Source organism: Podarcis filfolensis, assembly GCF_964270895.1.
Source record: "Podarcis filfolensis genome assembly, chromosome: 4".
In the NCBI taxonomy this organism is placed as follows: Eukaryota; Metazoa; Chordata; class Lepidosauria; order Squamata; family Lacertidae; genus Podarcis; species Podarcis filfolensis.
Genome location: NC_139607.1, coordinates 41,548,818 through 41,561,197, shown reverse-complemented (window position 1 = coordinate 41,561,197; position 12,380 = coordinate 41,548,818). Strand labels below are relative to the sequence as shown.

Here is a 12,380-nt window from a genome sequence, read left to right as displayed (position 1 = left end):
TGCCCTTTACACAGCAGACCTCACCAACTGATGCTGAGCAAAATGTTGGACCTCCGGCCCACAACTCCGAGAAGCCAAATAAGGTTTCTCCTGGCAGATCGGGACAAAGATATTGCTGCTTTAGTAGCTTCCTTTTGAGCCACAATTTTACCCGAAAGGGTTCCCAACAAACTATCCTTTTAGGAAATAGACAGGGCGTAGCAGAATATCCAAATGCACACGACTACAGTGTGACTTTATAACCCTTGATAGCTTCACTGTTATCTTTTCAATTATTCCAGTTACTTCAAATGTTTTATACCGTGATGCCAATATTTGATTGATTGATTGATACTGGGACACTACTGTTTAGCATAATCCACCTATTTTCCTACTACAAACCGCATCAGAAATTCTGAAAGGGAAACAAAGCAGCATGAAATTCTTTCAAACCCACAAACATAAATGGTTAATTCAGTTCAAATACTTGGAAACAGTGAAATCAGATAATTCATGGCTTCGTTTGTGTTAGGTTTGTTGATCAATGACACACCTAGAGAGAGCAGCAGACTCCAAGAAAGCCGTCAGCACCAGCCAGTGTGTGATAATGTTATGCTCCAAAATTTCAACATTCCCGGGAGAAGAGTCCATACCATAGTATGATTCACTCCATTAACATAATCTTTTAATATAGATAGTGTAATTAGTTTTGATAACAAGGGGAGCCTAAATACAATAATCAACAGAATCTTATCTGCTATTTTCCCCCAGTGGGTTGAATGATACAATGCTAGCAGGAATGGAAGAAACTAGCTTCATCAGCACTGTATAAAATTTCCAGCCGGATTTATTTCATGTTGCCCCCAAAGATTCCTTTTTACAATTACTGATGGGGTAATATAAAAAAAATAAATAGATATGATCTCAGCTGAAAAACACTTTGACCACAGGTCAAAATATCAGAAAGAGAGAAATTCTGATAATAGAAATCCCAGAAGCTCTGTGGGAAACTGACACAATTTAGAGCCCGCAAAGTTAAACGCTGCCATCCAGAAGTTCAAGAAAACCTTCTGCAATTACTGCCTGTCCAGGACTGAGGGAGAAAAAATAGGGTGGCTGGGTTTCAAGCACAGCAAACCACAAAACATGGGTTGACTTTGGATTGACAGGTCACAAGTTGTGCAGGTTAACTCTATAGCAGTTGGCTGTGTATTATATAAAAACAGCAATACTCACTAACATCCCCACTGAGGATAAGAATATTTCCAAACTGTTTCGAGTGTAAGATTTTAATATTCTGGTAAGCTGACTCTTCATCATAAACAACTTCATCAATGTCATATTCCACCAAACGTCCATCTGCTGTGGGCCAATATTTATCAATAGCATCTCCTCTCACAATGGCTGGCAATCTGAGAACGAAAAGACAAAAGAAGAGAACGTTCACAATTTCAGGTATGTGCAAGTTAGCAAAAGCTATATTATAGTCAAGACATTTCTAAAACGTTACCTTCCTAGAGGTACTCGAACACTGTAACCTAGTGTTCCAAGCAAAGAATTTCCATTGTAAACTTTTTAATGTTAGTACTTTTGAGACAATTGCCATTCCTTGATTTGCAGCCCCCAAAAAATGAATTCCATTACTGGAACGGAACAAGAGATAAGCAGCACACAAAAGGTTTTTGAAAATGTGGTTATTTTTAGCATTCACTGGTACAACAACATTCCAGGCAGACTCTCATGTTGACTTATCTATGAGTATTTTAAAAATGTCCATTCTGATACCACGACAGCAACAACTGAATTCCTAGGCTGTAATGTTTACATGGAAGCTGCTGTTATATAACTTGGACATAGCTGTCAAACAGGTTGCCAAAAGACGGCGGATAACTGTGCTAGCTATTAATGCTTTTATATACTTTGTTAAATTAGCTTTCTAAAGGTAGAAATGACAGAGCATGTTAAAAGTTGTTTTGTTTGTGAACCACCCTTGGTATTTCTTCTTGAAATGCAAGAGGGTATACAAATTAATTTAACTGATTAATTAATTTAACTATGCTTTCACAACAGCAGAAAACATAAGGACAGAAAAATCTGTCATGCCTTTCAGTTATACCCAAGCCATGCCTTCTAATGAAACAATTTAAGAGACGCTAGAGGGCAGTACCAGATAGAATGCAAACTTCAGGAGACCAAAGGTTTTTTTTAACTATAAAAGCCAATTTGCTTTATAGACTATTAAAACCAGATAAATATTTTAATAGAGAGAGAGAGAGAGAGAGAGAGAGAGAGAGAGAGAGAGAGAGAGAGCAAACCCACTGAAATATCTCAAGCTTTATTCTTAATCCCCCCCCCCGTCCACTCCTATGCCACACATTATGTATTCATTTACTGGTGCAGTTATTTTACCCAAATAGCCATTGTCTGGTCAACTGGGATGCAAGAGACTGACAAAATGAGCTGACAAAAGGCAGATCACATGTAGTGTGTAAAGCTTGTTCCAAGGGTACACTGTCACTGCCCACACAGTAGGAATACTACTCTTGCTTTTCCCAGCATTACCCTGCTCTCCCTGCAGCCAACTAAGCTGTCTTCACTTCTGTAGTACCAAGGCATGGAACATCAACAGCACCTGGGTCAAGGACAGCTTGGAATACTCTTACCTCAAAGTCTGGAGAGGAAGCAAAACAGTTGCCACTTCACAGAGAGCACACAAGGCTATGCTGATGCTTCCTACTTTTTCACCTGGAAACCTGAATAACCTGAGCAAGAAAAAGCTACAAAATGGTGGCATCCCACAAAAGCCAGAGAAGCAGGATGTTCAGATTACTATCAGAGGCAAAAGGCTGTCTCTGTCAGTCCTGTAACACTGTATTAGTTCTGTTTTTCTAACGTTGTCAGCCTCCATGCCTTATCAATGCTCATCACTCTGTTCCTGTATATAACAAAATTATTTCCTTGTCTAATCCAGCATTAGGTAACTTGTGCCTTCCGCATGTTGTTGGATTCCAACTCTTATTAGGCCCAGACAGAACAGCGAAAGGTCAGTAATAAAGGAAGTTGCTGTCCAACAACATATGGAGGGTGTGACCATGGTTGCTGATCTCCTCAGAACTTCAGGAAACCTGACAAACCCATTTACTTTAGTTCCCATCAGCTTGTTCTGCAAACAGCCAGATATTATAAATACAGTGGTACCTCAGGTTAATAACTTAATTTGTTCTGGAGGTCGGTTCTTAATCTGAAACTATTCTTAACCTAAGGTACCACTTTAGCTAATGGGGCCTCCCGCTGGCGCCGGAGCACGATTTCTGTTCTCATCCTGGGGCAAAATTCTTAACCCGAGGTACTATTTCTGGGTTAGCGGAGCCTGTAACCTGAAGTGTCTGTAACCCGAGGTACCACTGTACCAGTCTTTGGTCTAGCTACAGATTCTCTCCAATCACTGGAAAAGAATGAAGGAATGCATATGGGTGGGTTGTTTCTATATCCCCCCACTAATCCGTAGGTATGGAAAAGAATGTCAAATAAGGTGCCTTAGGCCCCTTCAAGTTCAGCTCTCTGCTTTAGTTTTTCCCCAACCCCATATATTTCTGTATGGAATAAAAACCACAATAACATGGCAGCCCCCCCCCACAAAGACTACAACTTAACACCACCCAATTATGCCCCCCGATTTCAGTTTATTTCATTTCTATCCTACCTTTCTAGTGCCTATGCACTATTCAGGGCATCTAACTATACTTGACAATCACAATATTATATAAAACAACTTATTCAGTAGGAAGTTGCCTTACAGGCAGATCATTGATTCATCTAGTTCAGTACTGTCTACTGACTGGCTGTGCCTCTCCATGGTTTCAAGTACTTAGCAATGCAAAAAGCTGCCAAAATAAAATAAAATGTCTCTACCAACTAGCAAAAGGCAGCCAGAGATGAACCATCCATTTTTCATAGGTTTACTTTGGTGCAGCCACACTATGTCATCATGGAACTCCACTGAATAATCTACAGCAAATGAAAACTTTACTACATTAAGAAAATGTAAGGGTAAAATGAATGAACTCGAATAAAATGTTTTGTAAGTCTCAATACTATGTGTTAAAATTCCATATTCATTTACCAGACATGTCAGTACATCAACAAAGACTTCGCTGGGCAATCTGACCAAACAATCTCAAAATTCCTCACCGTTTTACTCTTTTGATGTTTCTATGACACAGTTCTTTCATTCTTTCTTCTATCTTGTTTAGAAGCTGTGATAAAAAAAAAGTCTAGTTAAAAAACAATAGGATCCAACTAAAAGAACAAGATTCCTAAAAATATGATACACGGCCAACTTTTCTCTCTCACCTCCAAAGCCCATGGCAGCAAAGCCTTAGGATTTTGTCTATTTTCCCTTCTCATTTTTGTTAAAATTAATTTTGCTTTCAGTGAGTTTAGCACTGCATACAAGCCAGTGAGCTTAGTTTCTAAATAAACCAAATCCAAAACATGAGTTATATATAACCCCCTTTTTTATCATTTCATTAAGTTTGCTGTTAAGTAGTATTCAGGGTTTAGAGGTAAAAACAGAAAGATCTGCAACGCCTTATATACAAACAGAAACACAGAGAGAGAATTAAAACCATTGTGAAAATAAAAATGGTTTTGTCTTCCACTGAAATGTCATCACGGTCAGCGCCAGGCGATCTGTTAAGGAATGCAGTTAATGGGTTAATTCTCCCCACAATATACCTACAGGCATTTCTGCTTTATTGTTATGTCTGAAGCAAGTTAGAGGCTTGCCCCGTACTTTCCCACTGAGTTTAATGGCTGCAAGAATTAAAACCTAGCATTTATGAAATTAAAAATAAGCTCTGTAAAAAAAATGTGTCTACAATTCAAGCACTACCATATATATATGGTACTATACATACCTGCTCTACGTCTCCTCCACTCAAATCGTTGCAACTCTGTACATCGACCAACACCAAGCCATGAGGATAAATTCTCAGATTGGCAAAACTAGACAGTAAAAACAAGAAAAGTGTCAGATGAAAGCGGTCCCCCAGTCCCTACATTCTAAGCACCAACTTCTTCAACAAGAACTGCAGGAAGAGAACCTGCAGCACCTCAGCTGTCTACCTGCTGCCAACTCTCCCCTCATTTATATTCTAATCAACTGTCCCGTGAGCTTCTGTTGAAAGAAGACCATCTGAATATTTACATTGCTTCCTTCCTACTTGGTAAGTCCTTGTGGTTAAGAGAAATTCTCCATTATAAACAAGCTTGATTTTTTAAAAATGATCTAAGATGACTAGAAATTTAGTATGTTTTGTTTTCATACAACAAGGAGGATTTCTAAAATATTATCAAACTCTGTTCCATGCAAGTTTGAAGAAACGGCTTTCATGCATTCTTCATTAAAGGGGCAATTGCACATGTGGCAATGCAATCTTTAGGAGGTAGAACACTTAGCTCCATGAGTAAGAGGCGGTATCTAATGCCACCAAGCATCTGCTGGGAAGCTAAGCATGCTGCCCAATATCCATGGAAAATTGAGAGCCAGTTGGAAAGTTGTCTTATTCTTCGTCTTTTCAAGAAACTCTAGGAACCTGTTTCAGCTGAAGAATAGGGGGAAAATGCTTTAAAAACATAAATGATGGAATGGGGGTGATGGAATCAGCTGGCTGGATGTGATCAGTGGAAAGATGTGGTCAATGCAGCCTGGGAATTTATTTATTTTTTAAAACCTGCTAAATAGCTGGCAGATGGGCAAGAGATGCTAGCTGAAGGAAAAGGTAATGAGCACAAAGGAGGTAAAGAGGAGACTGGAAAAGGGACAGTTTTATCTCTTGTGTCTCTTCCTACCTTGTCTTTTTCTCCATCCCTCCCCTTCTCTTTCCACCAGGAACAAGGCAAAGAAGGCCAAGGGAGAGGCACAGAGATATAAAAAGGACAAAGAAAATTATCTCATTTTCTAGACTGGTCATTTTCTGATTCACACAGAAAGTATTTTTAAATGTCCCCAAGGGCAGAAGGAAGATCTGCACATAGAAATCAATGAAGAAACCCAAGACTTTAATGCAGCTGTAACTTGAGCTGGTAAAGGCTACAGATGAAATAAAAATGTAAGAGGGAGAAGGAAGTTACAATGTGAAAGGGAGGGAGAAAATGGGAGGCAACAGGAAAAAAGGAACATCGTAAGGCTGGGCAAGAGTGCTGAAGAAGAGCTGGGAAGAGTGCTGGAGAAGGGGACAACGAAAGAAGTTTCTAACTTCCCTGAGGAAATCAGAACTGGAGCTCACCAAGATGCCTTTTCACTTTTGTGAGGGCCCCTGGGTGCCAGCCCTCAACTACAGAGGCAGAGCTAACACCTTCAAATGGAGCCCACTCAGCCAGGAGTTCTGGTAACACATTGCCACAGTGTATGCGTGTTAACAGTTTTTAATTCTGGATTTTCAATTGTTGTAATATGCCCTGGGAACTGCTGGTGTAGGGTAATAAATTTAAGCATCATGCTTGTTTTAGTATTTCTAGCATTCATTGTTTAACTTGTCAAGTTTACTCACACTGCTTAGGAGCGCTTCTGATCCTAGCCTTGATTCTTGAGCCCAAGGTATCGCTGTGGCTAGCAGTGCCTTTGCCCAGCTGAAGCTAGTACATCATCTATACCCATTTTTGCCTTAGTTACACCATGCTGTAATGGGCAGTATGGAAGCTTCATATGAAGACTGTCCAAAACAATTGCTTTGGAATGCAAAGGCATGTGACTCCTTTACTGAAACAACTGCACTGGCTTCCATTTTGTTTCCACACCCAATTTAAGGAGCCAGTGATTTGAAGGACCACCAACTCTAGTATTAGCCCACCCGTCTCCTAATATCTTCATCATCAGACGCGCTCCTGTGTATCTGATGTCTCCATGAGTCTGCTTAGCCCTGGGACCAGGGAGAGAGCCTTTTCAGTAGCTGCACCCAGGCTGTGGAACTGACTTGTGGTAGAAGCTCATCTTGCATTAATGGCCTTCTGTCAAATGTCTAAAGCCTTGCAGTTTAAGAAGGATTTTGGGATACAAAAGCTTTTAAAGGCCTTTACCAATTTGTATTTTACCTTGCCACAGTTAACTGTTTCATCATTGCTTAAGAAGATCTACTTGTTTTAATGGCTGCCTTTTATCCTTTTGTGTTCTGCTGCTTTTAGCAATTTTCACTTAGTTTTTACCTTATTGCAGCTAGCTGTCTTGAGCTTCTTAAAGGAAAAGCAGGACATAAAAAATTTAAATAAACAAATAAAAATAACCTGTATTTGATTACACAAATTTCTGTTAACAGATTTCACCACTTACAAAAATTAAAACAACGACTAGCATACACACTGGCCAGTTCAGTAATATGGTTCCTTTACTGCACAAACTCAATAAACAGTTTCACTTGCCCAATTGTTTTAAAAATGTACTATTAACATTCCAACAATTACTAGAAGTCAAGCATCTCAAAGATTCATGTATTCCAGAAATACTTGTTCTTTTCCCATTCACTGGCATTTTCAAATAAACTGGAATAAAAAAAAGTTTGTTGTTTTTTTAAAAAATCATACCACTACACGCAGTGCTTTGAATGGCAAATATAATTAACATTCTGCTTGGCAAAGAAAGTGAATGGCTGCTTTGCCTATATTTATGTTGACAACATGATTAATGAAAGCTTTACAATAGAGCCTTCTACAATTCTGCCTTTTGTTAGAGTGACCCATGAATTAAATGGACCTGGGAGAGATGACAAATATTACTTTTGCTGGCTTAACTTCATGCAAAGTGGCTTTAATCTAGATACAGAGGAATTGTTTTAGCAGAGACAACAAGGAAGCATGACTTAATCCCCAAGCAACTTCAATTCATTTAGCAGCTGCAGCTTTCCCAATGGGGATTAATACATGGTCTTTGTTAAAGGAAAAAATTGTCGTCAGCAGCATTCACAGGAGTTTGAAATTGCAGAGAATGTATGTTCAAAACCTTTGTGGGTATACCATTATTCAGCAGCACTGCTCGACTCTACGGTGTACGTTAATGTACATTAATGTGTGGTTTCCAATTCTGACTGACATCTACATTCTGTCTAGTCACAGTTCACAGTGTAATGTATTATTACTATTACCAGTAATTTTCTCAATCCAATTTACCACTTCTGCACTTATTTCCACTCACAAAACCACTTTCCATTATTCCCCTTTCATGTGCACATCATCCACACTCCTCAAAAAGAGACAACCAGCTGACCTTGAACTCAGCAGCAACTGCTACAATGGCAAGAGGACCACTGATAAGTGTGACAGCATGAAAATTAGGAGAGACCTTGATCCATCCATTCCTTGCCCTGAAAGCATTCAATGAAACCATTTCATGAGCAGAGAAAGGAGTAGAGTGAAGCCTGGTTTTCCTACAAACAAACCACAACTTTCCAGGCCCACAAAAGATAGGAATCACTCTCTTTCCCCCTCGTAGGCACCAAGCATCCTTCTTTGGGGAGGGAATTCCATAATGTAAGTGTCACATTGGAAAAGGTATTTTCCCTACGTCGCCTCCCACCTTCTCTCTCATAGCTGGGTGTATTCAGAAAGGGGCTTCAGTAGAGGTTTCTAATATCCAGGCATGTTAAGCAGGTGGTACTTAAGGTTCCAGGGTTCTAAGCCATGTACAGCTTGCAAAGTAAAAAAAATCAGTACCCTGCATTGGTTTCAGAGCAGCTCTTCCAAAATTGATAGACTGCTCCAGCTAAATTTTGAACTTGGTGCAATTTCCAAGCAGTGTTCAAGGTGCACATACAACTTGTTATAGTAGTCTAAATGGAACTTTCCATATCATGGAACACTGTATTTAAATTACTCCCAGTCCAGGAGAAATCACAGCTGACCTGACTGCTCCACTCCCACTGGTTGTTTAAAAGGGGGGGAAATCCACACTAAATGTTAATGGAACACCTAGCAGACTGGCTCCTCCAGTAAATACCAAGCTGACCTTTAATATCTTCTGAGGATACCATGCTGTTCCACAACCAGCCGATTGTCACTTGGTGAAAATGTAGAATAGTGGGTGCTCAGTGGCAGCATCCAAACTCCATTGGGTAATTCATGATGCAGAGTCAATAGTGAGCTTTAAGACACCTCTTTAAAATTCATACGTTTGTCCAAACTTTCCTAGACTCTGACTCTTAATTTTTAATTTTGTTTGGTACACTGTTCAGTTATATTTGTGATATTTATTTGTGTTGAGTTTTCAGCTTGTTTTCAGGATTTTTTATTGAACCTTATTGTCTGTGCTTTTATTGTTTTTATGCAAACCACTTAAGAGATTTTATTATATCAAGTGGTATATTTTAGATAAATAAGTATATGAACGAATGAATGTTATACTGTATTTATAGCCTAGTTTGGTACTTAAACCATGCCAGCTGTTGTATAGTTACAGAAATCTTTGCAATGTGGGGTAGGAAGGAGGGGTTTTTTTACATTTTACATTGATGTTAGTAGTTAAATCCAATAGTTCACAGCACTTAAGTTTCACCCGGTTTCCACAAATGCACCAGTTGCTTCCAGCATTACCTTATGATTACAACAGGGATGCAGGTTCTCATTTTATCTTGCATTAAAGCCCACTCTCCAATGGAGTGCTGCAATCAGGCATATAAGTTTTTTTAATGCCAGCACATCAGAAGGCAGTTAAGAAAAGCATATGTGACGTTACGCATAGTATTAGTTTTTAGAAGTTTGGGTATTGTTACCCAAGCACCTGTAGAAGCAGTAGGAAAGAAGTAGCTCACAAAGCTTAACTGTTACTGAGTATAGTAACAGCAATTGCACAAGGGCTTGTGGAACATCTGCTGCAAGTTCAAGGTACCTTTCAGATTCAGCTATTGCCCTATGCTAAATATGGGGCTCCTGCTAACAGAATGGCTGTTCCATGAACCAAATCTTACAACTCTATCTATCACCAAATACTTATATACCATCCAAATAAGAAAGGCTCTCTCGAGCAGTTTACAAGCAAAAAAAATTAAACTGCAAGCTACTAAAAATAAGGCATCAAATAAAGGTAAAGGTAAAGGTACCCCTGACCATTAGGTCCAGTTGCGGATGACTCTGGGGTTGTGGTGCTCATCTCGCTCTATAGGCCGAGGGAGCCAGCGTTTTGTCTGCTGACAGCTTCCGGGTCATGTGGCCAGCATGACTAAGCCACTTCTGGCGAACCAGAGCTGCGCACGGTAATGCCGTTTCCTTCCCGCCGGAGCGGTACCTATATATCTACTTGCACTTGACGTGCTTTCGAACTGCTAGGTGGGCAGGAGCTGGGACCGAACTACGGGAGCTCACCCCGTCATGGGGATTCGAACCACCAACCTTCTCATCGGCAAGCTCTAGGCTCTGTGGTTTAGACCACAGCGCCACCCGCGTCCCAAGGCATCAAATACGGAGTCTAAAACAAAACCAGCAGCAAAGTAAAGAGAGAGGATAACCAGCAGAGGATAACACAACCAAGAAGTCTCAGAAAGGTCTGTAAATATTACAGAATGCCTGACAATGAATTTTTACACGTGTGAGATTTCCATTTTGAATACTAAACAGTATACAACCATTCCAGTTTTAAATACAGGAGCTGTTACGCAGGGCGGCTCTATTTTCTTAGAATTAAAATGCTAAAATGGTACAAACCAACTCAGCCATTCACAGAACACCGCGCTTCAGGGTGATGTCTCATATTGTTGCCAGGTCAGATAACTGTAGCATTCGAGGACAGAAAAATACCCATTGTTTTCAGTCAGCCAGACATGTGCAATGTTGTCTAAGAATGCGGTACTAGGCTTGTTTTGTAACAAACAATAAAGCCTTGTGGTTTTGTAGGGTTATGTATTCATTTTGTCACTGGGAAACACATTCCCATTACATTTTAGTTACTGTGGGCATTTGAAATTAACTCACTGAAACCCTTGCAAAAAAAAAAAAGTGTTAAAGCTCTTAATTAAATGCCCTTTTTATTTCACTTCTTTGAAGGTGGATGACACATCTTGACATTTACCTGGTTGTTAAACAGCAATGCTAACACCCTCCACAAATTATGGGTCTATATTGCACTCACCTGCCATTTTTACTGACGTAGGTTGCTAAGTACCCATGATCTTCCCAGTTATGAATAGTTTCTGTCATTCCCTGCTCTTGGAAGATGGGCTGTAGACCTTTAAAAACGGCACTACAATCAGCTAGACAATGAAAGAAAAGACACCATGGATCAATAAAGGCACTTTGATTTTTAACATGTATTCTTTTGATACTTGTAGAACTCTCATCATGAGCATAAAATTAGATTCCCAAGATGCTGGTACTGTATCTTCTGCCAGACATTTCCCCATCTGCTTCAGCATTTTTGTCAGCATCTTCTCTCAGAAGGATAAAAACAAAGTATAATGTGAATGTCTAAAATTATACTTCTTACTTAAAGAGTAGCAAATTAGCAAACTATGTGGCTGCATCTAGCTGTACATGAAATAAAAATTCATTCCAAAATTGTGTAAACTCTGATAAAGGAGCTTCCTGCTGGCTCCCGGTCTATATATAGCTACTAGATAGAAAACAAAAGGTCTTTCCTGTGCTTTTATTCATAAATATATTTATAAAATGCTTCTAATGTTGGGGTTGTGGGAAGAAACTTGCTGCCAAGGACAATTGTTTTAGTACATGCCTTTGCACAAATGTGAGAAACAGGCCAGTTCATTCATTTTAAAGAGAAAGGAAAACGAATACAAGGTTTTTAAAAATACAAAGTTTAAATCTTCACTTCCTTTTTATATAATGATTCTTAGGTTCTCCTTTGCTTTTTGCAAGCTGAATAACACATATCAATTATAATATACACATGTAAAATGTTTGCAGCCCACTGCATTACACAGGTTTGTACACCAGGGATGAATATGGCAAATATTTATCTAGGAAAACAAAGCACGTTTCCAGAGTTCTATAATAAAAAGCAGCCCTAAGAGAGTGAGGACCGGATTCAACTAACCCATAGCGATAGCGGAAGCCAATGCAAGGGCTCACACTAGCCCACAGCTCCCAATCCGCTCTGGAGTGTTGGAAAAAACCCCAGAACATGTCAATGGGAGGGGGGGGGATCTGGCAAGCATAAATGCTTGGACTGACAGAATGATCATAAGAGCACAACATGAATTTCTTCCCCATATTCTCTGTACTGAAAGCAAGTTTGTTGAAAACAACTCTATTTCTAGTATAACATTTTTGCACTTCTGCAGCTATGCTCCTTACATCCCACTTGACTTCAATTTGTGTAGTGGGGGAAAAGCATTCCTGTTTTTTATTTCTGCATCACAGGTAACCATGGTTAGTATGATATTTTTTCTTTCTATATAAAA

General features: G+C 39.5%; 2 protein-coding genes across 3 annotated transcripts in view; one reads left to right on the top strand and one right to left on the bottom strand.

Moving 5' to 3' along the window:
• SMS (spermine synthase) overlaps positions 1 to 12,380 on the bottom strand; it is a 54,423-nt gene that overhangs the window by 13,426 nt on the left and 28,617 nt on the right. For both annotated transcript variants that reach the window (XM_083612411.1, XM_083612412.1), the window contains exons 2-5: positions 11,093 to 11,213; positions 4,899 to 4,986; positions 4,171 to 4,235; positions 1,216 to 1,391 (exon numbers count right to left, since the gene is read on the bottom strand). In XM_083612411.1, coding sequence (XP_083468537.1) covers positions 1,216 to 1,391; positions 4,171 to 4,235; positions 4,899 to 4,986; positions 11,093 to 11,213 — 450 coding nt within the window. The remainder of the gene's footprint in view (positions 1 to 1,215; positions 1,392 to 4,170; positions 4,236 to 4,898; positions 4,987 to 11,092; positions 11,214 to 12,380) is intronic.
• LOC310762005 (uncharacterized protein) overlaps positions 1 to 12,380 on the top strand; it is a 352,306-nt gene that overhangs the window by 335,208 nt on the left and 4,718 nt on the right. The window lies entirely within an intron of this gene.